A 26,071-nucleotide genomic window follows, 5' to 3' on the forward strand; every position below is an offset into this window, starting at 1 on the left:
GTGGTGAGGGTCAATCTGTGTTTTCTGTGTTCCTTCCTATAAGCTTTGCCAAAGAAACTCTCAGCATGCCGCTGAGAAGGCAGCCTATCCTTCAAATTCAGTGTCCGGTTGTTATTGTTAGCACACTGAATGCAGTTATGGAAGTTTAAGCAAGGCTAGTTTGTAAAACAGGAACTCCCAGGCCGCTACATGCCTCAGTCTTTATTAAGCTGTTAAGTGAAACATACTGAGCGCTGGACGTCACTTCGGTTCATGTGGGGTAGGAAGATAATGCCTTTGTGTTTGAATGCCAAATTAAGTTTATTGCGTATATGCTTGTTTAAGATGAAAATGTAAGTTTAGAATTAAATTACAAATCGTGAACATAATAGAGCAAATGTGAAATTAACAAGCTGGATTCAGTTCCATCAATAAAGATTCAAATAAAACTTGCTGGGATTTAAGAGTAATTTCTAGGAAGGCATTCAGCTGCAACAAATGCTGTGTTAAAGAAGAAGAAAAAATGGGCATAAGGGTACCGGAAAACGGACCTTTCTGTAATCAAAACAAAAATATCAAAGAGATACAAATATGTCTTTTTTTTGACACTGTGAATTTTCTCTGAACATAACTCATACATGCTATTAACCTTGCGTACATTAATATTATTAATATTTAATGGCCTCAGTATTTGTATATCATCTGTATTTTAAGTTGAAATAGTTCTTGTTGTTGCAAAAACATACACTACTGCTCAAAAGTTTGGTGTCGGTAAGATTTTAAATGTTCTTTAACTTTATTATTATTATTATTTATGAATACTTTTCTTCTGGAAATAAAGATGCATTAAACTGATCAAAAGAAACTGTAAAGATTACTGTCTCAAATAAATGTTGAACCTTTCAAAAAGTTATTTGAAATCGTAAAACTATTTCACAAACTTAATGTTTTTTACTGTATTTTTCAATCAAATAAATGCTGCTTTTCCCTAAACAAACCATACTTTCCCTAAATCTTACCATACCCACATTTTTTGAATAGTAGTGTATATGGAATTAAAAAGTCCATTTTCTTCTTGATGTGAATTTGAAACTAATGTGAATGACATTATACACATTCTGACAGAGACCTACATGGGGCTTGTTAATTTGGGGTGTTGATGAATATGTATATATAAATAAGGTAATTGTTGTAGTGGAATTTGATGTCACATATTATCCTTAAGTGAGGAATGTTGCACATGTATTTTATTAATATAATCCATACATATGAATTATAACACATACATAAGAATTTAAACTTATTGTAGCACTATAACAATCAAACAGCTCTGATTACTCTATATGCTTTGCAGTACAATGAATAAACTTATGGATTATTTTAAATATCATGAATGGCTGGATAAAATAACACACTTCTTCTCATAGATTGTTATAGCATCATATTCAATTTCTAGATGAGCTGCTAGTTATAGCATCATATTCAATTTCTAGATGAGCTGCTAGTTATTTTTAGAGTATTGGACCAGATTATTGATTCTACCACTTAAGGCAATGTTATCTTAACTCGAAGTGTAATGAGGTTTCATTTTTAAAAGAAGAGAGGTGCCTTGTGACCGCTGTCTGTTTTTGGCCTGGGAAGAAGCTCCAGTGTGGGAGTGATTTGTGATGTACTTTGACCCACCAGGCAACACGGCCCCTCTGGGTCATCTGTGTCAACCCAGAGGATGTGAACAGAAGATTAGATTTATACCATCATCTGTCTGCAATGTCAGTTTAGCAAGTGTTTATTTGGACAAAAGTACTCTATCAGTCTGATATTGGTTTAAACAAATAAATGTTTTTTTTTTTTTTTTTTTTTTGTATTTGCTTGTGTGGATTTTTCTAAGTAAATAAAGAATTCTGTATAATGGAGATGATGCATATTTATAAGCACAATAGACAAATTGTTGGTCTGGTCTCAGACATGATTCCTCTGAAAATAACATTATTTATTTACTGCAGAGTTATACACATTTATGTATTTATACTTAATTTCTCATCCTCATACCACACTAACAGTAACACATTTCTATTGTTAATGGAAATTATGTTTTTGAGTGATATAAAATCACTGCAAAACAATGTTCTAAGCTTAATATAAACCTACTCCCCCAGCCTAAACAAGCATGAACTTAATCATTTACTATAAAATATATTTTTGTTTGTTTTAAGACATTCTTTATCACACATGAAATTGGATATTGAATTTAGAGACAAGTTGAGAGTCTTGTCAAATTATTGAAATCACATAAATGTGAAAATATATGACTTCGAGGTTTGAGATATTCTTTCTCGTGCTTATTAAACTGCCTCCAGGGGAAAAAGGAATGTTTTTTATGTCCAAGGAATTTGGTGGGAACCAAGGAAGCAAGAAGCAAGGAAGAAAGCAAATGAAGCTCAAATAAAAGCTGGTGCAAAACACAATCACTCGATTATTTACAAAAAATCAAACATCACTTTGCTGCTGTATTTAACTCATTTTGAAGGATATTACTGCATTATATAAAAACATAATATGATAATAGACTTTATCCTGCTGTCAGTTAAGGTCTCTCAACAAAGCATGTTCTGAGTAAAAACATTATATTGAAGCTCTCCAAGGCCAAACTTTCCCCATATCAGCACACATAGATAAGCTCTGGCTGTATCCTTTTCATAAGACTGTGCTCTGCCATGGATTATATTAATAACACATTTCTGATATTGCATACCACCACTGATACTGTACTTAAAAAAGCAAGAAACCAGCGGCATTTGGATCAGATAAATTGGTCTTATCCTGTAAGCGTGCAGTGCAGTCACCTCTATTTATGAGCATGAGGTAACCTTTTTATCATGCAAGAGATTTCAAAACCATCCAGAAATGTATGCAGGAAAGTGGTAAGAGTGCTATATTAATGTGTGTTCATATATTAGCATATATGGTTATTTGATTTAATTAACTGCTAAAGAGTATTGGATAGAATAATTTTTGCACCGCTTCTGTCATAAATCCTTGGCCAGATGTTTGACAAATGTTTAACAGACATATATTTTCTGTTTTTCTGTCCAGAGGGTATCTATCTGGAATGAAATCAATTTACGAAGATCAAAATCCACATATGTACAAAGACATAAAGCCATGAACCGCACTCCAGTAACTCTCTTCGCTTAGCCCAACATGTACTGATGTCTAAATTAAAACCAAAGCAACACAGAAGCAGAACTCTCACACTGGGAGTCACATGAGATGTTAACTATGGACGTCACTCAGCGTTTAAACTTTAAATGTGTATCCAGTTTTCTCAAACACACCGCCTGTTTGTCTTCCCTGCCCTGACATGGCACAGTCTCGCATGCCATTTTGCAGTGATATCCCTCCAAGTCATCCAACAAGGCGGTCACACGAGTGTGGTGAGAACAATTACTAATTTATAAAAGCCAAAAGGATCGATTCAATATTCATGAACAATCTGTCCCATCACAATGAGCCATTTCTGTAACTGGGGGGCAGTATGATGCAGTGCAGCGACATAAAGGAAAAGTTCTGCCTCCGTCCACAAATAATGCATTGACTTTATTTATGTGCTGCTGCAGTTTATTCCTTTCTTGAGTAAATAAATAAATAAATAAAGAGTATTGCGTTTTACAGGTCAAGCTCCTGTCTCTGCTTTCTTTATGGAAAGTTCAAGTTATAGCTGAGTTTCCATGTAAAAAAAACATTAAACTTGTCTTCCACATTTATGGGTAATTGAAACTCTTATGCCTTCGGCGGGAAAGTTGGATGTCCCGCCGGGGTTTGAGCTATGTCAGGCCTCCCTAATAATAACATCTCTAAATTTCAGCTATTTTTCATTGCACCCTCTCAAGATTATTCACAATTATGATTTTAACCATTAAATTATTATATTTTTAAAAAAATGGTTTAGTCCTCTGAGAAAACAGCATCATCTAGGGTTCTGTGCAGTGTTACTCTTCTTTACGGGATTCAAACACAGTGTACTTTTGAACTAGTTAGTTTACCACGGAAAATAAATAAATAAATACAAATTTCCTCACACACCCCATGCAGGAATCTTAATTAGTAACAGTAATTTGACGACTGTTCGGTTGGTAAAAAAAAAAAAAAAACCTGGCGCATTCTTCCTAAAAAAATAAAAAAATAAAAAAATAAAACTTAAAGTCTTACAGACTTTGCTGGTTTTTGTAACACTATAATTTGGAACAGGAGAATGACTCAGTGTGCTCTGCACATTTTGTATGTTTCTCTTATGGCTTCAGACGTTTGTTCTATTTGAACGTAAGTGCCCTGTGAAGTGGACATCACAGGATATTCTGCCATGATTCCAGTTCGAAGCAAAAGAAGGCCTATGTGTTCTATTCAACGTGAATTTAAATTGTATTTATTTACAGAGGTATATGATGTCACACTTGTCCATGTGTGAAGATGCTGAATGTTCTGAAGTGAGGTCAACTTCAACAGATCTCCCCTGCTCAGGGAGTATAAGGAGCAATGAACACTGTGTAGGGACCATGGCAATGGGAACAAAGTTCATCCACGGAGATCACTTCTAACGAGCTGATTATCTGAATTAGGTGTGTTAACAGAGAGACATGCAAAATATGCAGAGATGGGGGGCGCGAGGACTGGAATGGAGAACCTCTGGATTATTGTGATAGTCCTGCATGGAAAGTGTTGCCACACACTGCCATCTAGTGAAGCACCTTCAGCCTGAGCAGTTTGTTCTGCACAGGACTTTAACTTGTTATAGGGCAGTCTTAAAATAAGTTTTGCTCAAAATATCAATCTTTATAAATCTTAATTTATTTTGTATTAGTCTTCTTTCTATTAATCGTTGCTTTTCTCACCAAAGTAGCCCACAATTTTAAGGAAACACCTTTTGTACTTTTTGTCAAGAGATTCACCAAAACAGCAAGTAAAAATCATAATAATTGTTCTGTCTGTTTCCTACATACAGTGCGAGTATCACGTGATTTCTTTTTTTTTTTAATGCCGGCACGTGTGTTCACTGGGAATCGAACCCACAACCTTTTGTGCTGCTAACGCAATGCTCTACAACTGAACCATCAGAAATCTGACAACAACACTGTTTGTTAAATGACAATATCAGAGACTCTTATAGAGTAAGAAAGCTGTAAAAACTTTGAAAGATTTTGAACTTTACAATATATTTACTTGATTTATGTAGGCCTATGTATCTTATATCGTTGTTTTGAATACTTACCCCTGGCGACTTTTCTTTGTTCTAATTTGTCTTTTATATTTTTATTATTTTTATTTTCCTTTTCCTCTTTTTGATATTGTTTCTTGATCAAATATGTATTGTTCTTTGGGAAAAAAAACACCGTTTAAAAAAAAAACGTTTATGGATATAGGCTATGGGATAAGAAAATTTTAGTAAATACAGAGCTACACACGACGAAAAATCATAAATATGGTTAGAAACACTCACCATCTCCTTTATAAATGTTGTTGGTGAATATGGTTTCTGCAGGCCATAGCAGTGGTCCTATCCGAGTGATGGCGCTAAACGTTACAAATGTTTTACAAAACAGGCGAAGAACCCATAGTGACGACAAGATCAACAGGAAGTTCTAACTAGCTTTGTTTTTTAACTTCTCGCTCTCTGTCACGGTCTTTTTGAAAGTTATTGAAGTTTTAGGGGCGTTTTGTATCATGACTTCTTCTAAAAGATGATCAAATATAAACGTGCGCTAACTTTATTGTAGACGCTATCGGCTCTTGAACGCAGAGATGTTTGTGAGAGCTGAAAGCATTGGGAGGAATCAGCTGGTTGTTCGACGCGCTTAACAACACTCATGATTCATCTAGATCTCAGTCGTGTTTATGCGAATCATATGCATCTAAACCAAACTAGAGCAGTAGAACTGACAAGAACTTAACTCGGCTATTGTCCGTCCCTGCCTCTGGGTCAGACTCCGTCGGAGTGTAATGTGAGAGCTCCGTGACAGCGGGAGAGATGCCGTGCACATGCGGGAACTGGAGGAGGTGGATCCGGCCTCTGGTGGTGCTGCTCTACATTCTCGTGCTCCTGGTTGTCCTTCCACTCTGTATATGGGAGCTTCAAAAATCAGAGGTCAGATCTATTTTTTTTTTAAATATAATTACATGTATTAAATATTTATCCGCTGGCTGTAAAATGTGTTCATACATGTTGTTAACCTGCTTGTTGTCCTAAGACTTCTGTAGTTTTGAGTCTAATTTGACCCGCAATGAAAACCATTTAGAGTATAGTACAGGACGTCTGTTTTCCCAACGTGAATTATGATAGAAAATACATGATTTAAATTGATATATTGAATGAACGGTTGAATATTAATAGGTAAAGAAATGAAACTTTCTGACACAACTTACTGGTTAATTTCAAACAAGTTTCGGATTTCATTATATATCTATCATAATGTTATTTATAATATTTAGTTTTATAACATCTGTGTTGTTCTGCTATCAGTAATTGTCTAATGCGAACTATTTAAGTGAACTTGAAGCTGCGTAATATACTGATAGGTCGACTCAGTGTTGTTATTGTTCACTAAAACTAGAACTATTACTATAATTTTAAAACTTTATCTAAAATGTAAAATATAATTAATGTTAGATTAAACACTTGGCAACTAACTGAAATAAAATACAAATTTGAAGTGCTAAAATAATAAAAATACGGTTTGTGAATTAAAGGTAAAAAAAAAAAAAACAGCTAATACAAATGACAAAAGTTAATTCTAAATATGAATAAATATTATAAGAGTATATAAATAATACTAAAATGAGAGTCAGATTTGACTCACAAATGGTAAACATCATATTTATATTGTTTTACTGTCATTGTTGTTAGTTTAGTGTAGATAATTTGAACAGAATCTGTTCACACTGACGGTATTCTCCTTATAATCGTATAGGTTAGCACTCCTAATAAGGCATGGTTCATCGCTGGGATATTTGTGTTCATGACTATACCCATCTCACTGTGGGGGATTTTGCAGCATCTAGTACACTACACCCAACCTGAGCTACAAAAACCTATTATCAGGTATTCTTGTATGGATAATAAGAAGTGGATTTTATGCAGTATTAATTGACATTATATTCGGTATAACTGTTCTGTCTGTTTCCTGCATATTCATTCTGTTTTTTTCCTCCTCAGAATATTATGGATGGTTCCTATATACAGCTTGGATAGTGTGAGTCTCATGTAATCACAATGATAGCTAACATGCTGGTATTTGATGCAGATCGCTTTTTGATCTTTGGTCTCCAATTAGGATTGCCTTGACTTGAACACTGGCCTTTTTCTGTTTGAAAATCAAGTTAATGCGAGGCCTGATGTTGCAGATGCTCATGACTTGGATAACATTAAGAGTTGGACCAGACCATACTCATGTGCATCTCATCTCTCTTTTTTTTTTTTTTTTTTTGATGTTGATGCAATTTGTAATTTCTGTGGTTTATCTCTTTATTCTTGGTCCTTTCTTCTGTTTTCACAGTGGATTGCATTGAAGTATCCCAGCATTGCCATCTATGTAGACACATGTAGAGAGTGCTATGAGGCTTATGTAATCTACAACTTCATGATCTTCCTTCTCAACTATCTGGGAAACCAGTATCCCAGTCTGGTGCTGATGCTGGAGGTGCAGGAGCAACAAAAGCATCTCCCCCCTCTTTGCTGCTGCCCACCGTGGCCCATGGGAGAGTGAGTGTTTGCACATGGATAGAATATGAAAGTGGGATAACTTAAGGCAGGATGTGGTATTTAATGTGTATAATGTGTAAAGAGAAAGACAAGACATTATGGCTGAGGCTCTTATGTGGAGGGCCTCCATGACCTGTTTGCCATCTTCTCCTTTGGAGCCCTTCTTATAGTGAAGGATGGAAAATGAAAGACTTTGTTTAGAGACAGCAGGAAGAGATTTCTTCTAAATTGCTTGCAGAGTGAACACTTTCTTGAGGTCGTTGGCTGCTTTTAGCCATTGCTGCTGACAGCAGCAACTTTTAAATGTACGTTAGGCAGTGGTGGTAATGTGTGAAAAGTCTTTTGATTTAAACCAGCAGCGTTTTAACCAAGAAAAAAAAAAAGAAGAAAAAAAAAATGCCTGCTTTAGAGAACAGTAGAGCTCTGTTATGTGCCTGTCAAGTTAACTTTAATTCATTTAAAGCAGTGCCAGGAAAACATTTATTTATACTGCAACATTTTTTACTCATGGCCTATTTTTCTCTATTTTCATATTGAGAACACCACATTTTTCTTAACTGATTTTTTTTCTTAACAGAGTGCTTTTGCTGAGATGTAAACTGGGAGTTCTGCAGTACACCGTTGTGAGACCTGTCACTACAATCATTGCTTTGTAAGTGTAATTCATTTGTTTTTTTGTAGTCTATTAATATAGGTGTAATATCAGTTCTGTCATATTTATTATAATACCATATAAAGAAACTTTGCAGTCAGTACGACTTTTTAAATGTTTTTGAAAGAACTGTCATGCTCACTAAGGCTGCATTTATTTGTTTAAAACAGTAATACTGTGAAATAATATTACAATTTGAAATAGCAGTTTTTTATTTGACTATATTGTAAAATGTAATTTATTCCTGTATGGAAAAGCTGTATTACTCCAGTCTTCAGTGTCACATGAAATCATTCAGAAATCATTCTAATATGCTGATGTGCTGCTCAAGAAACATTCATTATTATTATTAAAGTGTAAAACAAAACTGCTTGTTTAATATTTTTGTTTTCAGGATTCTTTGATTCTTTTGTTACTTTCTTTAAAGTCTTCCTGACTGACCTCAGACATTTGAGAGTAATTTCTGTTGGTGAAAGCATCAACAAACCTCTTTGGTCAGCACTAATGGCTGCACAAGTTTCTGTGCTTATTAAACACAACATTTGCATAATTTCTGTCCTGCCAAATTAGGATTTGTCAGCTTTGCGGGGTCTATGATGAAGGAAACTTCAGTTCAAAAAATGCCTGGACGTATCTGGTTATCGTCAACAATCTCTCTCAGCTTGTAAGTACCTGTTTTGTCCTGAAGACTGTCACATGATCTTATGTCATGAGAGCTAAGTGAGTCTGCAGTTCCACCCAGGAACCAGAAGATAAAGATAAAGGAAGATAAAATGTAACTAAAGTCCTATTTACAGAGCCATCTTTATGGGTTTTTACAAACTCATTTTTTTGTGAAGTAAAACAAATGAGACTTCACAGCTCCTTATTTGTTTTTATGCTGCTCATTAAAGTGAACAGCTTAGGGAGCATGATCAATCAATAATTGGTCACTGTTGTTGCTTCAAATTAAACCGTAACCTGAAAATACAATTTTCTCTCTTCAGTTTGCCATGTACTGTCTTGTGCTGTTCTACAAGGCTTTGAGAGAAGAGCTGAGTCCTATCAAACCTGTGGGCAAATTCCTCTGTGTCAAGCTGGTGGTTTTTGTGTCATTCTGGTAAACAGTTCTCTACACACACAGAACACTGTAATAATTGTGAGCTACTTCCAAGTTTAATTCCAGTGGAACAGGGCAGTTTTCTAGAAAAACACTATGTAGCATCGGGTTTGCACAATTTGAGTAAATAACCATTAAGTTTTTAAAAAAAATTTAGTTTAAGTTTTAAAATTGATGTTAAAATATAATATACAAATAAAATAAATTGTGGTTACATTACAGTAATGTTATCTAAAATTAAATTATTTCTAAAATAGACATATCGTAATAGTACTATATAATTATTTTTAAGATCTTAAATTTTATATTAAAGTAAAAAAAAAACATTAAAATTAATAATTATCATTAATTCCCTTTATTGGGGAATTATAGAAAATTATAGTTTCTATAATTCCCCAATACCAGTCATTTTTATGATAATTATGCTAATCTAATATTTAGTTTAAATGGGTTGTTTTATCTGCCTTAGGCAAGCTGTGGTCATTGCGCTTTTAGTGAAGGTTGGTGTGATCTCAGACTCGCACACCTGGGACTGGAAGAGTGTGGAGGCTGTAGCCACTGGACTACAGGTATGTACTGTACTTGGATCTCAACGTTAGAGGCTTACAAATGGGCTAGTGAGACACCAGTTTGATAATACTGTTCTTATAGTTATGTATCTTTGACATGCTTACCATGAATACAACATACCATTGTTACTGCAGCACCATTAATGGACTTCTGGTTACAAAAGTGGAAGTAACCTTAAAGGAACACTCCACTTTTTTTGAAAATAGGCTCATTTTCCAACTCCCCTGGAGTTAAACAGTTGAGTTTTTACAGTTTTTGAATCCATTCAGCTGATCTCTGGGTCTGGCTTTAGCACTTTTAGCTTAGCTTAGCATAATCATTGAATCTGATTAGACCATTAGTAGGGGTGCACCGATAAAGATCGGCCGTTCATTAATGCGCATCTCGTCAGTAAAGCCGGTTCTCTAATCAGCGGTAAATTCCATCAGGTGTGTGATTTCACATAGAGCAGCTGTTACTACACAGAGCCGTTGTTAACTGACTAGCTGCACAAATAAACACTGATAATGAACGTGGATTTGCACAGTTAGTCAGTTAACAACGGCTCTGTGTAGTAACAGCTGCTCTATGTGAAATCACACACCTGATGGAATTTACTGCTGATTAGAGAACCGGCTTTACTGACGAGATGCGCATTAATGATCGGCTGATCTTTATCGGTGCACCCCTACTAATGGTCTAATCAGATTTCTGAGATCTCGCTCAGAAATGACAAAAGAGTTTCTATATTTTTACTATTTAAAACTTGACTCTTCTGTAGTTACATCATGTACTAAAACTGACAGAAAATGAAAAGTTCTGATTTTCTAGGCCGATATCATTGCACCTGCTGCACCCATGGTGTGGCAGCAAAGTTCCTTGATTATTACACCGGAATCAGAGTATAGTTCCTAGCCATATCGGCCTATAAAAATCCCAACTTTTCATTTTCCGTCAGTCTTCGTACACAATGTAGCTACAGAAGAGTCAAGTTTTAAATAGTAAAAATATAGAAACCCTATGGTCATCTTTGAGCAAGATGCAAACGGTCTAATCCGATTCAATGATCTATGCTAAGCTAAGCTAAAAGTGCTACCGCCAGACCTGGAGATCAGCTGAATGGATTCGAAAATGGAAAAACTCAACTGTTTAACTTTAGGGGAGTTGGAAAATGATAGAAAAAAAGTGGAGTGTTCCTCTAAGATTAAAGGTCTGTTTTTCTGTCTTCTCACAGGACTTCACCATCTGTGTGGAAATGTTTTTAGCAGCCATTGCCCATCACTTCAGCTTCACTTACAAGCCCTACGTACAGGAAGCAGAGGAAGGTTCTTGCTTTGATTCCTTCCTGGCCATGTGGGATATCTCTGATGTACGGGCTGATATCTCGGAACAAGTGCGCAATGTCGGTAAGTCACGACACAGTCCTTTCTTATATGCAGTGAATGTTTTGAGGGTCTAGGATCTTTTTTTGGATTCTAAATTTAAACTTTTTACCCCTCGGAGGTCAGTTCCTGAACAGGAATCACTTTGAGGAATCTGTGTCAATACCGACTCCTATTTCTATTTTTTATTTTTGTAAATTCAGGGAGAACTGTCATGGGTCGGCCAAGGAAAACATATTTTGGTGAAGAGGCATTCCAGGACGAGAACACAGGACTGCTGTCAGCTGGTTCTCAGGATCCAGCCATTGAATCGTCCTCCACTCCTCCATCCCCTAAGGGCCATTACCAGGGCATGGGCCACACTGTAACGCCCCACTCCATCTCGGCTCCCGCCAACCTTGGCTGTGCACCATGGGAAGGAGATGTTGATGACATCATGCCTACTGTGCTATCTGGTGATCATACAGACCAGCAAGGCTCAGACTATGCATCCATCACTTAACATCACAAATAGCTAAAGCACAATGATCTAATGTGCATTATCTACCGTTTCGATTACATGCAGCCACCATTAATTATTGATACTTTGTGTTCAGAGAGGCTCAATGAAGCTTTGGTAGCAAGAACATATATGAAGGACTTGGGTAGTGTGTTAGTCCTCCATTTTTAACTATGTTTGGCATTATTTTGCTGAAGACATGACCAAAATATAAACTGACATTAGAGTGAAGCACAGTTAATTCCCCAATACCAGTTTTAATTTTTTTTTTTCTCGTCATTAGATCATGGTTATTTTAAGACAGCTTTATGAATGTTTTTTTTTCTATGTAATGATAATTCTACTTTAGAATATCATTGACATCCTCCCGGGATTTTATCATCAAGTAATTTTACGAGTTTTTTGTTTGACATCAGTGATACTTTCACATTTTTATCTGTGAATGTAAATGCAATTTAAGTTTTTTTTTTTTCATGGAGCAGCACCTTGTTCATTGACCGTAATATGAAATTGCCAGGATGCCATGGAGATTTGCAACATTTTGTTTCAGCGGAATATATGCATGTGATAAAGCAACTAAAGTTCGAACATTGGCTCTAAAGCACAAAATACTGAAGCACCCATATCTCTGTTTACTTCGCTTCAGAGCTTAGCAACCTCTCCTGGACTACATGCCATGAACAGCTTCATGTAATTGTCAAAACAAATACATATGTTGGTGTTCTTATGTTCTTCTCAAAAAGTATATGTTTTAATTGTGTTTTTATGATTTGGTTATTTTAATGATTAGACAAAGAAAATTATTTTAAAATTTAGAATACTGACTTTTAAGTTCACCTCGGGGAATGATGCAATGTCTATTATAAGCCAAAGTTGTCTTATTGCTATTAAGATATATCTGTATATATATATATATATATATATATATATTATACATTAATTGTTTCAAAAATCGGTTAGATTTAACAGCAGCTGCACATGAAATCTAAATGTCAGATATAGTATAACAGTAAGGGCAGATCATTTTATCATTACGGATGTGGACCTGTGGGAAATATTCCCATTTATTTGTTTTTATGAACTGTCATGTGTCTCTCTGATCCATTCAGAGAGATGCATCTTCTGCAATTGTTTGTACTGCTGTGGCATTGCCTTATCTAACAGTGGTTGTCACGAATAATTAAACTTCACATAATGGATATAGAGTATTTTTGAGTATTTCTGCTCAATTGCTTCCACCCGAGTTCAAGGTATAGTTCACCCAGAAATCATAATTTACTAACTTTCATGCCTGGAATTATTTTAATGTAAAATGTGCCTCAGCCTCCCTCGTAACATCATCAGCCCCCAGCCATTCTTAATCTTAATAAAATAAGCTAAAACCAGAATTATAGAGATGACAGATCCAGTGTAATTGGCAGTGCTGTTCGTGAGGTCCAGTGCGAAGAGTTCTACTGGTTCACTAAAATGTGTACACTCAAGTGTAGACCGGTCCAAAAACATATGCCAGGTACCTAAGGGACCTCCCATGAGCATTAAGGGACCCAAAAAAATATATACTTTGGGGGTCCCCTTGTTTTTCAATAAAACTTTAATACTTAAAATAAAGTGTTGATTGCTGTATTAAATTTAGACTTGCTTAGTTACATCATATTTTATTTTTTGCATTTTTTCAGCATTGCTCATTATAATCAATCACACACGATTCTGTTGAGCTTAGGAGGTAAACAATCAAAGCAGAGGTGTTCAAACTAGTCATTGTTGAAACCCCAGAGTTTTGTGCTGGCTGAAACTCGCGAATTCTCTCATCATATGCAACAAAGTGCAGATGTACGTACAGTGTAAGTTAGACATACAGTTATCATACCGTGTATGGACAGAGTTATGAGTGCTTAAACACTAGCTAGACTGACTGCTCATGATTCAGTATAACCTAATAAAATGCATTTAGAATGCTCCCAAAATGCAAGATATGGGGGCAGAAAATGTATTATATAATTTCAAATAGTAGATCGATATCACGTTTCTAGAATGATTAGCATGCGACTAACATGTCGTTAGCATGTTCCTAGCATAATTAGCAAGTTACTGCCGCTAGCCTGATTAGCAAGTTACTATCATGTTTTTCGTATGTTTCTAGCATGGTTAGCATGTTCTAGCATAATTAGCATTTCACTAACATGTCGCTACAATGAATGGCAAGTGACTAACATGTCCCTAACATGATTAGCAATTGACTAGCATGTCGCTACCATGTTTAGCAATTGACTAGCATGTTGCTAGCATTATTAGCAAGTTACTAGCATGTTGTTAACATGTTTCTAGCATGATTAACATGTCCCTAGCATGATTAGCAAGTGAATAGCATGTTTTTAGCATGTTTCTAGCATGATTAGCATGTTTCTAGATTGATTAGCAAGTTACTATCATGTTGTTAACATGTTTCTAGCATGATTAGCATGTCACTAGCATGTTACTACAATGATTAACAATTGACTAGCATGTTCCTAGCATAGTTAGCAAGTGACTAGCATGTTGCTAGCATGAATGGCAAGTTACTAGCATGTTAACATGTTTCTAGCATGATTAGCAAGTGACTAGCATGTTTTAACATGTTTCTAACATGATTAGCATGTGACTAGCATGTCACTTGCCTGTTTCTAGCATGATTAGCATGTCACTAGCATGTTCTTAGCAGGATTAACAAGTGACTAGCATGTTTTTCCCATGTTTCTAGCATGATTAGCATGCAACTAGCATATCACTAGCATGTTTCTAGCATTATTAGCATGTCATTAGCATGTTCCTAACATGATTATCAAGTGACTAACATAAGCAAGTTACTAGAATGTTGTTAACATGTTTCTAGCATAATTAGCATGCGACTAGCATGTCACTAGCATGTTCGTAACATGATTATCAAGTGACTAGCATGTCACTAGCATGATTAGTATGCGACTAGCATGTCGCTAGCATGTTTCTAGCATGATTAGCATGTTAGTAGAATGTTCCTAGCATGATTAGCAAGTGACTAGCATGTTGCTAGTCTGATTAGCAAGTTACTATCATGTTGTTAACATGTTTCTAGCATGATTAGCATGTCACTAGCATGTTACTACAATGATTAGCAAGTGACTAGCATGTTCCTAGCATGGTTAGCAAGTGACTAGCATGTTGCTAGCATGAATGGCAAGTTACTAGCATGTTAACATGTTTCTAGCATGATTAGCAAGTGACTAGCATGTTTTAACATGTTTCTAACATGATTAGCATTGTGACTAGCATGTCACTAGCCTGTTTCTAGCATGATTAGCATGTCACTAGCATGTTTCTAGCATGATTAACAAGTGACTAGCATGTTCCTAGCATAATTAGCATGCCACTAGCATGATTAGTATGTCACTAGCATGATAAGCAAGTTACTAACATATTGTTCACATGTTTCTAGCATGATTAACATGTGACTAGCATGTCACTAGCATATTTCTAGCATGATTAGCGTGCGACTAGCATGTCACTAGCATGTTCTTAGTAGGATTAGCAAGTTACTAGCATGTTTTTCGTATGTTTCTAGCGTGATTAGCATGCAACTAGCATATCACTAGCATGTCACTAGCATGATTAGCATGCGACTAGCATGTCGATTGCATGTTTCTAGCATGATTAGCATGTTACTAGAATGTTTCTAGCATGATTAGCATGTGACTAGCATGTTTCTAAAATTATTAGCATGTTGCTTAGATAGATAGATAGATAGATAGATAGATAGATAGATAGAAATAGTCAGATGATAGATAGTCATTTAGCAGACGCTTTTATCCAAAGCAACTTACAAATGAGGACAATGGAAGCAATCAAAAACAACAAAAGAGCAATGAAATATTAGTGCTATAACAAGTCTCTGTTAGCTTAAGCACAGTACACGTAGCAAGGGCTTTTAAATAATATAATAAATAAAAAGAAAACCGATAGAACAGAAAATTATTTTTTTTAAGAATAGAATTACAAAACTGAGTGCTAAAGTTAGAGGGTAAAATAAAGTTGGAAGAGATGGGTTTTAAGCCGATTCTTAAAGATGGCTAAGGACTCAGCTGCTCGGATTGAGTTGGGCAGGTCATTCCACCTAGCCTGGGAAAACCCAGACTACTTCCGGTGAATTTCACTTGCAGAACGCAAGCCTCTAGAGGGCACAAAAGTCTGAAGTAATAAATTTAGGTAAATGGGTGCAGAGCCAGTGGTGGTTTTGTAGGCAAACATCAATGCCTTGAATTTTATGCGAGCAGCTATTGGTAGCCAGTGCAAATTGATAAACAGAGGTGTGACGTGTATTCTTTTCGGCTCATTAAAGATTAATCTTGCTGCTGCATTCTGGATTAATTGTGAAGGTTTGATAAAACTGGCTGGAAGACCTGCCAAGAGAGCATTGCAATAGTCCAGCCTGGACAGAACATGAGCTTGAACAAGGATTTGTGCAGCATGTTCCGAAAGAAAGGGCCTGATCTTCTTGATGTTGAATAAAGCAAATCTGCAGGACCAGACAGTTTTAGCAATGTGGTCTGAGAAAGTCAGCTGATCATCAATCATAAATCCAAGGTTTCTGGCTGTTTTTGAAGGAGTCATGGTTGATGTCCCTAACTTGATGTTGAAATTGTGACGAAACGATAGGTTTGCTGGAACCACAAGCAAATCTGTCTTGGCAAGGTTGAGTTGAAGGTGATGGTCCTTCATCCAGCAAGAAATGTCTGTTAGACAAGCTAAGATGCGAGTAGCTACCGTCGGATCCAATGGAAGGATGGAATGAGAGGTAGAGTTGAGTGTCATCAGCATAGCAGTGGTATGAAAATCCATGTTTCTGAATGACAGAACCTAATGATGCCATGTAGACAGAGAAGAGAAGTGGTCCAAGAACTGAGCCCTGAGGCTCCCCAGTAGTTAGATGTTGTGACTTGGACACCTCACCTCTCCAAGATACTTTGAAGGACCTATCTGATAGGTAAGACTCAAACCATTGGAGTGCAGTTCCTGAGATGCCCTTTGCCAGTAGGGTTGACAGGAGGATCTTGTGGTTAACCATGTCAAAATCACTGGACAGATCAAGCAGGATAAGTACTGAAGATTTGGATTTCGCTCTTGCCAGTCTTAGGGCTTCAACTACTGAGAGCAAGGCAGTCTCAGTTGAATGTCCACTTCTGAAGCCAGATTTGTTGCTGTCAAGGAGGTTGTTTTGTGTGATAAATCCAGAGACTTGGTTGAACACAGCTTGTTCAAGTGTTTTTGCAATGAAAGGAAGAAGGGAAACTGGTCTGTAGTTCTCTAAAAGAGATGGGTTGAGGGTGGGTTTTTAAGTAGTGGAGTTATACGAGCCTGTCTAAATGATGAGGGAAAAACACCAGTGTGGAGGGATGTGTTAATGATGTGAGTGAGTGCAGGTACAACTGCAGGAGAGATGGCTTGAAGGAGATGAGATGGAATAGGATAAGTAGTAGGATGATTAGAAAGGATGAGTATGGATAGATAGATAGATAGATAGATAGATAGATAGATAGATAGATAGATAGATAGATAGATAGATAGATAGATAGATAGATAGATAGATAGATAGATAGATAGATAGATAAGAAATATTAGATGAGTTTGAATGAGTTTAAATTGATTAGAAATAGTACATAGAAGCGAAGCTTGATCGAGTCTAATGGGCTTTGGAGCTTGGCTCATCTAAACATTCCATCAATGAAAGTCTATGGGATTTTTATGATTTTATTTATTAATCTTTATGGTCCGGTTGCATTGTCCATCTCTTATGATAGCAGTGCAGCATGGCCTGACACAAGATTCCTTACAGGAAACTTCCACCAGTATTTCATCAAAAGTACTTCAAAATACTCAAAATGTGAAACGTTATTGCAATTTAAATAGACTGTTCTCTATTTTAATATATTTTAAAATCTCATTTATTCCTGTTTTTGACACAGCTGAATTTTCAGCAGCCATTACTCCAGTCTTTTTTCAGTGTTGCATGATGCTTTAAAGCACGCGGGTGGCTCAGTCTTTCAGTGTTGAAGAGTTCTGTGCTGTCCTCAGTATCAGCCAAACATCTAACTGGACTACAGATCTGTCCTACTGCAGACAGATTCAAGCCTTCCACTGAAGACGCACACAGCCTGCAGAACATTGATTAGTAATTCAATCACTAAATGTTCACTCTAATCTTTCTTAGATCATACTCAAGAAGAGCTTGCTTCTTTAGTAACTGTGTTAAGAGAAGTGTAATCTAAACTTTATCAATGTGTCACACACATAAGCAGCTTAGTCTCTCGGTTTTCAAGTGTTCTGTTGAGATCATCATCAATAATCATTTTTTCTAATAAATCCAAACTGTTAATGTTAATTTATAGCTGCTATATACAACAGTATACGTCCATCCACTAGGAAACTTAGCATGCTAAAAGTGCTGCTAAAAACATATTCTCTATAATTGACTGTAGAACTGATTCACCAACAACTGTGTGGATAGCCACTAGGTTTCCCTGTTACCCCAGAACTCTCTGACACTGGTATGGGAAAAAGCTTTACAAATTTGAAGTAAGGATTTAGAAGAAAGGATCTGGTTCTGGTACAGCATAGTATGTAATCTTTTGCCAAGTATGCTTGTCTCTATCCATCATCATGGGGAAGTCGTGGCCTAGTGGCCTAATGGTTAGAGAGCCGGACTCCCAATCGAAAGGTTGTGAGTTCGAGTCCCGGGCCGGCAGGAATTGTGGGTGGGGGGAGTCCATGTACAGTTCTCTCTCCACCTTCAATACCACGACTTAGGTGCCCTTGAGCAAGGCATCGAACCCCCAACTGCTCCCCGGGCGCCGCAGCATAAATGGCTGCCCACTGCTCCGGGTGTGTGCTCACAGTGTGTGTGTGTGTTCACTGCTCTGTGTGTGTGCATTTCGGATGGGTTAAATGCAGAGCACAAATTCTGAGTATGGGTCACCATACTTGGCTGAATGTCACTTCACTTCACTTCATGACAAGAAAACTTTCATTTTCAGAGACTAAAATCTCTTAATCACCGACCACTGCCGGATAAACATCAAATTAGACAGGATAAAGTAATTTGCATAAAAGGATTACTCTATAATCAGAGTTGAATTTGTGGCATCATGTGACCTCACTGTAGATTTACTGATCAGAACAGTACCTCATACATATACTGAAATCATTCAGAAAGAGACTTCAGGTGAAGGTAAAAGTAGCTGTTTGCTTCCATGCATGTATCAGCGTCTCAATCTATTACTGTTGTACAGTATCACTATTTTTTTCTGTATTTTTAATCAAACAATTGTGACCTTGCTGAGACTTAAAAAAAAAGAAATAAAATAAAATCTTACTAGTGTCCCAAACTTTTGAATGGTAGTGTAAATGATATCATAAGATTTATGCTTGGGGAAAAAAAGGACATATTTTGTCCAGTTTAAAACCGTCAGCATGAATCCGGTTACCATCAGAGGCGTCGTGCCCATTCAAAGTGCCCCCTCAGATTTCTGAGCCAAGTGGATTTTAAAAATTCAAATCTGCGTTCGCTGGCTGGCGCTGAGCCAGAGACAGACGCGTTCATACAACGCTTCATGATAACCAATCAGAAACTATTCTGTTGCGCTTATGGATGCAATGGCCAATGAGAGACGCCCAGAAGAGTCATCACTGAAACGCGGTGTTTTGTTCACTTGCTCGCTGACTGAATTATTTAGCGAATTCTCTCATCAGAAACAACAAAAAGTGCTGATGTGCTTACGAATGTAAGTAAGATATTCGTTTCATAATGTAAAGTGCTTCAGTGATTTTAATGGGAGTTTTTGAGAGTGCCTGAACTCTGGCTAGACTGAATAAAAATGTTTTTTTAAAATGTAAATGTTCTTTACTCTCTGTAAAATGAAAGTGTTAAAATAAGTATCTTACAATATTGCTATTAAAATTTACATTAAATGCAAATTCAGTCGTATTAAAAATATTTTATGGCATGATATGGCACTTAAGTAAAAAGTCAGGTTTTTATGTGTAGTTAATAGATTACACTACATTTCCATATATTGATCAAATAACAATCTATAAAGGTGCAAAACGCGTTTACCTACACATATTTGAGAAACGAGATATTTCCTGATATATTAAGCATGTTTGGAATTGTTTTGAATAAAAAGGAAAAAAATAATAAAAAAAATAAGCCTATATCAGTTATACAGTGCTTTCGTAGAATGACTTATACTCTCGACCCCCCCAAACCCCCCCCCCCCCCCCCCCCCAAAATGTGCCCCCTCAAAATCATGAATGCATGACGCCCCTGGTTACCATACACAGTAATATTTACCTGTTTGGAATATCTTTTGGAATTTCCATGTCCAGAGACTTCAGGTGAAGGATCTTGATGCTATCTGCCATCGCATTGGCTGAGAGCACCTCGCATGCCAGCTCATACATTGTCTTTGACAGCTCACAAGCATAGACCTCAGCAATGCCTGCGTCAAACCACACTCACTATATATATCAACTGAAACAGATGTTTGTTAAATAACAATGTTATGTAATAAGCCTCACCCAAAAAATCTCACCCGAGGATGCCCGTGCCAGTTCCAATATACAGAATTGAGCTGTATCTTCCCTCAAAAGATTTTTTGATAGCCAACTAGTATTTGTGGTTCCGCCCATGGTCACTGAGCATTAAGAAGTGCCAGCGTTCCACCAACCAGTTGGCAACACAGTAAAGGCTCTCCTTCGCCTCTGGGAAGTCTGGTCGAAGTTAAAGGGCTTTGTAAAAATGGCCTGCAGCTTCATCCCGAAATAAGAGAAACCAACTTAAATGACTCCGGATCTTTTGGGTTACCATTCAGAGGTTTGGGATCAGTACAGTATGTATATTTCAAATCAACTTTAATTTATATTTTAAACTTTCTTTCTATTTATCAAAAAAAAAAAATAAACAGTTATTTTAATTTGTAATAATATTTCACAATATTACTGTTTTTACTGTATTTTCATCAAATAAATGCAGCCTTGGTCAGCAGAAGAGAATTCTTTTAAAAGTATGAAAATATATTAGCAACCCTACACTTTAAACTATAGTGCATACATTATATTTTATTATCTCTGTAAAATGAACGCAACTTTGTTATTTTACACAGATTAAACCAGTAAATAACAGATCAAAGAAAGAAAAAAAAGAAAGAGTTGAAACCTGAACAGATGCTCTCACATGCTGTTCACTATGACCTCATCCACTGGAAACAACTCCAAAGCTTGTTCATAGCAATCAAAGAGTTCCTGGATATGTCCAAGAGAGTCCAGCTCATCAGCCCATTTAAACAGAGTGAATCTAAAGGACTCCTATCAGTTCAAAACACACACATTTACAATAAGGTTCTGAAACTAGATCAACTTCACCACACAGGTGCAGTAAACAGACTGATGAACATTAAGGAAGCATGAGGAGGCTTACATTTGCAAAGTCTTACAGAGCCATCTGAGAGTGAACAAAAGCAGTGTCATAGTCCTGACTGAACAGACACTGCTGAGTACTTTCCAATGATCTTGACAACAGCTCATTTCTTGCAGCATCTCCTCTCTGAGCTCATCTATGACGCCTCGTCCTCTTGGGTCTTGTAGTGGCATTAGGCATCTTTTCTGTGTATGACAGAACTGGTCATGTACTGTATCACAAGCTTAAGTTGTGAAATTTTCAAATATAACAATACAAAAAAATAATTTATTGTGAAATCTAACATGTTCCAACTTATTTCAGTTAATACATAGTATAAATCTGGGTAGAAGCTGTTTATTTAATTAATATTATATATATGTATATTTACATTAATACATTTAGCTGACACTTTTATCCAAAGCGACTTACAATTGCTATATATGTCAGAGGTCGCACGCCTCTGGAGCAACTAGGGGTTAAGTGTCTTGCCCAGGTACACATTGGTGTCTCACAGTGGATTCAAACCCGGGTCTCTCACACCAAAGACGTGTGTCTTATCCACTGCGCCAGATCTGTATATCTGATGTTTTATTTATATATATATATATATATAAATTACTAATTATTAAGCATTATTTATTTATATTTAATCCATCAAACCTTTTAGTTTAAAAAAATGCATGCAGTAGATATAGCAAACGTGATGATAAAAAATAGGTGATAAGAAATTTATATATTTTCTCATATAAGAATAACATCACTGAACATTACATAGTTTTCCTCCACATAAATAAGAAATCATAATAATTGCATGCTGCTGTTTAATATGCATATTTAATTTAAAAATGTCAGCATTATTTGTTTGTAAAATGCACAATCTTTGGATTGAAGCTGGTTGATTTAAGGTTGTATGTACCTATCTCTGGTTTGCTAAGTTGAGATCGCTGGACTGTGTGTGTATTTAATTATTTCCCTGTGGACTCCTCCAGTCTGTCTCTATCATTAAACCACAACTGCGCTTTTAAAGATTCTGTGTGTGTGTGTGTACTATGTTTTGTTTTATGCCCATATTTAGAAACTACTTTCGAGCAGCTCCAAGAGGGTCTGGCTGCAGACATATGGGCGAGTGGAGCTCCACTCAAGAGCGGAAATACGTCACCTCCACTAGCGACGCCGCCGCCATGTTGGACCGGGCCACACTTTCCGTAGAATTACGTCGCCTCCACTAATGACACGGCCGCCATGTTGGTCCGGGCAACACTTTCCGTAGAATTACGTCACCTTCGTGGGGGCGAGTGGAGCTCCATTCAAGAGCGAAAATACGTCAACTCCACCAAACTTTCGTTTTGTATTATTACTTGTTATATACATGTATAAAGGGTGCTTTGCAAGTTATGTCACCTCTTTGTACGTAATGTTAATATGTTCTGTACTTTTATCGTTGTTACTTTTACCTAGTAGAAATAATAAAAATAATAATATACTGCGGTTTATGACACCACAGCAATTTTTTTTTAATTTCCCCCCAGCAATTTGCACTACAGACATCCACAATCCATATTTTTAGGGCTTCTGCCTTTTGTTCATGTTTGTTTTACCAATGTACAACTGCCAATGTAACATTCCATACATTTTAGAAAGTTAACCTTGTTTGTAATATTTAGCAGTGAAATAATAATGAAATATTAAATAAATTATTAAAATAATACCTCAACCAGAATTGTGTGTGTTGAATTTTGTATTTTAATCAAAATAACAACATATACAAAATAACCACAGTAAAATAATGAAGAATAACTTCCACAATTTAGAAGTTTTAACACATCTTACACTACACTGAAAACACATGAACTGCAAGTGACCATAATTGTTACAGTAAAAACATAATGTGTGCGCATGCACGCACGCACGCACACTTTACTCTTCAAGACCTCCATCGTCTGTGAAGCAATCCCAGCTACAGTAGCCAGGGTGGTCATTTGAGGAGTAAAACCCCAAAAGCACTCCCTGTTGTCCATTTTTCTGGTGACCAGCCCCACAGTCTTTGTGAAGCTGACTGCACTGTAGGTGACTGCACGTAGAGATGATGTACGGCTTTCTGTACTTTAGATAGTGATAGTGTCTCTTTAAATATCTTCACTGCACCTGTTCAGTAACATTTTCATGTTTCAGTCAAAAGTTTCATGTTAGGGAAATGGAAGAGAGTGAGATTACTTAGCCTAATTGCTATAGCCACAAAAACAAGAGGGTCAACCACACTTACTGAAGTCACCATCAAGCCAGTTGAGTGTGGCTCCTGTTAAATATGCTCCTGACTGACAGTGTTGTTAGATCTCTGGCATGAACAATTACATCAGATGGGTCAAGTTTAATTACAATACTGACATTTCATTATCATTAATGTTAAAGCAATTTACTTGTTGCTGAAGGTGCCTGGGCCACCACAGTTGTGCTTTGTTGTTCTGATGCATCTGATTGCTGGGCTGGTGACACAAAGAAGACATGAGCACAGCAAAACTGGAACAAAACTATGTCTGTGTAGCTACTGACGTTATGTAAATTCAGCACAGAAAAGTACTGCATCATTCACCTATGACAGTCCCAAAGCAGACAAGGTGATGGTGCTCAGAAGTTTCAGTCTCTATTTGTGGAGGTGTTATGAGGATGGATAACACTTGATATACATTTGATCTGAAACAAAAAGTTTAACAATAGAATAACAGAACAACAAAATAGAAAAAAATAAATATGTACGTGTTAACGTCACATGTAAAAAGACTTTGACTTCTAGGGTGGCAATATACATTTAAAATGTAAAGAGTGCTGCATCTTCCATGCTAATCCGATCCCTGGAAGTGAATGAAAAATTAAATATGAAAACAACCACCTAATATGACCTTTTTAACATTATATAACAAATGCTAAAGGCATACACATACAAAACGATCCTGTCCTTTTATTATTCACTACGTTATTTTACCACAAGCCACCGAAAACTAAGTTACACCTATGTTATCCATCATGTACTGAAGGTAAATATTTAAAGAGCAAACAATTAACAAATAAGTTTATCAGAAATGTATTATGCAAACTGTACTTCCCCAGTCAACTGAAAAGAAAGTATGTTCTTCAAGAATTTAGTGAAGAAGAGGCAAAGAAAATAAGGAAGTGTTATTTTACTTATCCAGTTCTTCCTAAAGCCAAAGAAGTAAAATTAAAAATTCTAAATTACATTTATCCATCTAAAAACTTCCTACAAGAAATATTTAATTGGGAGAACAATTCATGCAGGTTCTGTGAGAAAGATATTGAAACTGTAGATCATTTGTTTTTCCAATGTGAATCTGTACAGACTTTTTGGCTGGAATTTCAAAACTGTCTTCATTCCAAACAGATATCAATACAGCCTTTGACTGTGATCTCAATTAAGGTTGGAGTATTGTTGAAGGAAAAGATCCTAGACTTTTTGATAAATAACTTAATTACTTTGTGCAAATACTAGATTAGATGTACGTTTTTAAAGGTTAAACCTCACTTCAGCGGATGGAAGAATGAACTAAAGATATTTGCAAAATCTCTTCATTACAGGATGGACAGGAACGCCCAGAAACTCTTGTATGCTTTGAACTTGTTTTTGTTGTTAGAATAAGACCATCATCCTTCTTTTTCTTTCCTTTATTTATTCTGTTTTATCTTATGGTGTGATTATTGTTATTTTTTTCTTTCCATTTGGCTGTATCAACACTAATAATATGTGTTCAGTTGTTGAAATGTGGCGTAAAGGTTTGTAATTGAACTTGATAACTTAATAAAAAAACATTGGACAGACACATTGATCTATACATGACTATATGTGGTGTATATATGATTTATAGATCAGTGGCCAGACATCAACATTGCTCGCGATATAAATCTATAAATCCATAGTGTTTATTAATCCTTTTGTGAGTAATTTTCACGTAAGCCCTGTGTATTTTTCTTACACTGCATGTTACAACAGCGTCAGTTCACCATTTTAGCGATGCAGAGATAAAAATACCTGAGTTTAAGTTTGAAGAAGGGTCCTGGCAAGATGGCGGATAGGGTGCAACGTATGTTGTGAGCTCTTGAGGACTGTCCCAGTTTTTTTTTTTTCGTTACACTTTCCAGTCGCTATAATGTGTTCCTTTTGAAGTTGAATATATTAAGAATCTGTAAAACAAAAGAAAATAAGGTGCACTATGACTACAAAAAAGAATCTTGCTTCATGCCGCAGTAACGAGGTAGTTGATGGCCATGAGTATGCTACGAGGATGGAAGTTTCCACTGAGTATACTAAAAGAAAAGATCCTTTCGCCGGTAAAGAATGCACCAACAGTTAAGAGGAAGGATACGGGGAGAGAAGGGAAAGAAGGAATGAATGCAGTCTTAGAAGCGATAAAGCAGCTAACAGATAAGGTGGACATGCTAGGTACTCAGCTACAACAGAATTCCATCATGTTAACAAGTATAGCCAAGGCAGTTGAGTTCAACGCGGCCGAAATCAAGGACTGCAAAACTCAGTTGCAGTCTTCGGTCCGCGAAGTATCAGCTTTAAAGAAAGATAACGAGGTGTTGATGGAGCGTGTCTTGGAGCTGGAGAGATACAAACCCCGATGGATTCTGAGGATTCGTGGTCTAAAGGAAAAGGAAGGTGAAGACATACGTGAGGCGGTT

At 36.5% G+C, this 26,071-nt stretch overlaps 1 protein-coding gene, 1 long non-coding RNA gene and 1 pseudogene across 4 annotated transcripts; 1 reads left to right on the forward strand and 2 right to left on the reverse strand.

Moving 5' to 3' along the window:
- The first annotated feature begins 5,598 nt into the window (after positions 1-5,598).
- On the forward strand, positions 5,599-12,811 carry LOC132142544 (transmembrane protein 184C-like). Its single transcript, XM_059552500.1, has 10 exons — positions 5,599-6,118; positions 6,942-7,072; positions 7,187-7,223; positions 7,527-7,732; positions 8,310-8,384; positions 8,955-9,048; positions 9,371-9,483; positions 9,953-10,052; positions 11,267-11,438; positions 11,618-12,811. The coding sequence occupies exons 1-10, from the start codon at positions 6,002-6,004 to the stop codon at positions 11,914-11,916; spliced, it is 1,344 nt and encodes a 447-aa protein (XP_059408483.1). The 5' UTR covers positions 5,599-6,001; the 3' UTR covers positions 11,917-12,811.
- Positions 12,812-17,786: 4,975 nt separating this feature from the next.
- Positions 17,787-21,574, reverse strand: LOC132142545 (protein arginine N-methyltransferase 9-like; annotated as a pseudogene).
- Positions 21,575-23,198: 1,624 nt separating this feature from the next.
- Positions 23,199-25,436, reverse strand: LOC132142546 (uncharacterized). 3 transcript variants are annotated; one of them, XR_009434080.1, is made up of 6 exons: positions 25,416-25,433; positions 24,181-24,225; positions 23,967-24,067; positions 23,794-23,859; positions 23,640-23,711; positions 23,199-23,521 (listed from the first exon to the last, which is right to left on the reverse strand). It is a non-coding gene; the product is annotated as an uncharacterized LOC132142546 (long non-coding RNA). The 3 variants fall into 3 exon arrangements; XR_009434082.1 differs by having other exon boundaries at positions 24,156-24,225; positions 25,416-25,432; XR_009434081.1 differs by lacking the exon at positions 24,181-24,225 and having other exon boundaries at positions 25,416-25,436.
- Between the last annotated feature and the right edge of the window lie 635 nt (positions 25,437-26,071).

Source organism: Carassius carassius, chromosome 6 (genome assembly GCF_963082965.1).
Source record: "Carassius carassius chromosome 6, fCarCar2.1, whole genome shotgun sequence".
Classification (NCBI taxonomy): domain Eukaryota; kingdom Metazoa; phylum Chordata; class Actinopteri; order Cypriniformes; family Cyprinidae; genus Carassius; species Carassius carassius.

What these genes read in the sequence shown, in the direction of transcription:
- LOC132142544 (XM_059552500.1), top strand. Translation starts at nt 6,002, where the DNA reads ATGCCGTGCACATGCGGGAACTGGAGGAGGTGGATCCGGCCTCTGGTG. An exon ending in CTACAAAAACCTATTATCAG is followed by an intron (nt 7,073 to 7,186) that starts GTATTCTTGTAT and finishes TTTCCTCCTCAG; the next exon opens with AATATTATGGATGGTTCCTA. An exon ending in GTCACTACAATCATTGCTTT is followed by an intron (nt 8,385 to 8,954) that starts GTAAGTGTAATT and finishes CTGCCAAATTAG; the next exon opens with GATTTGTCAGCTTTGCGGGG.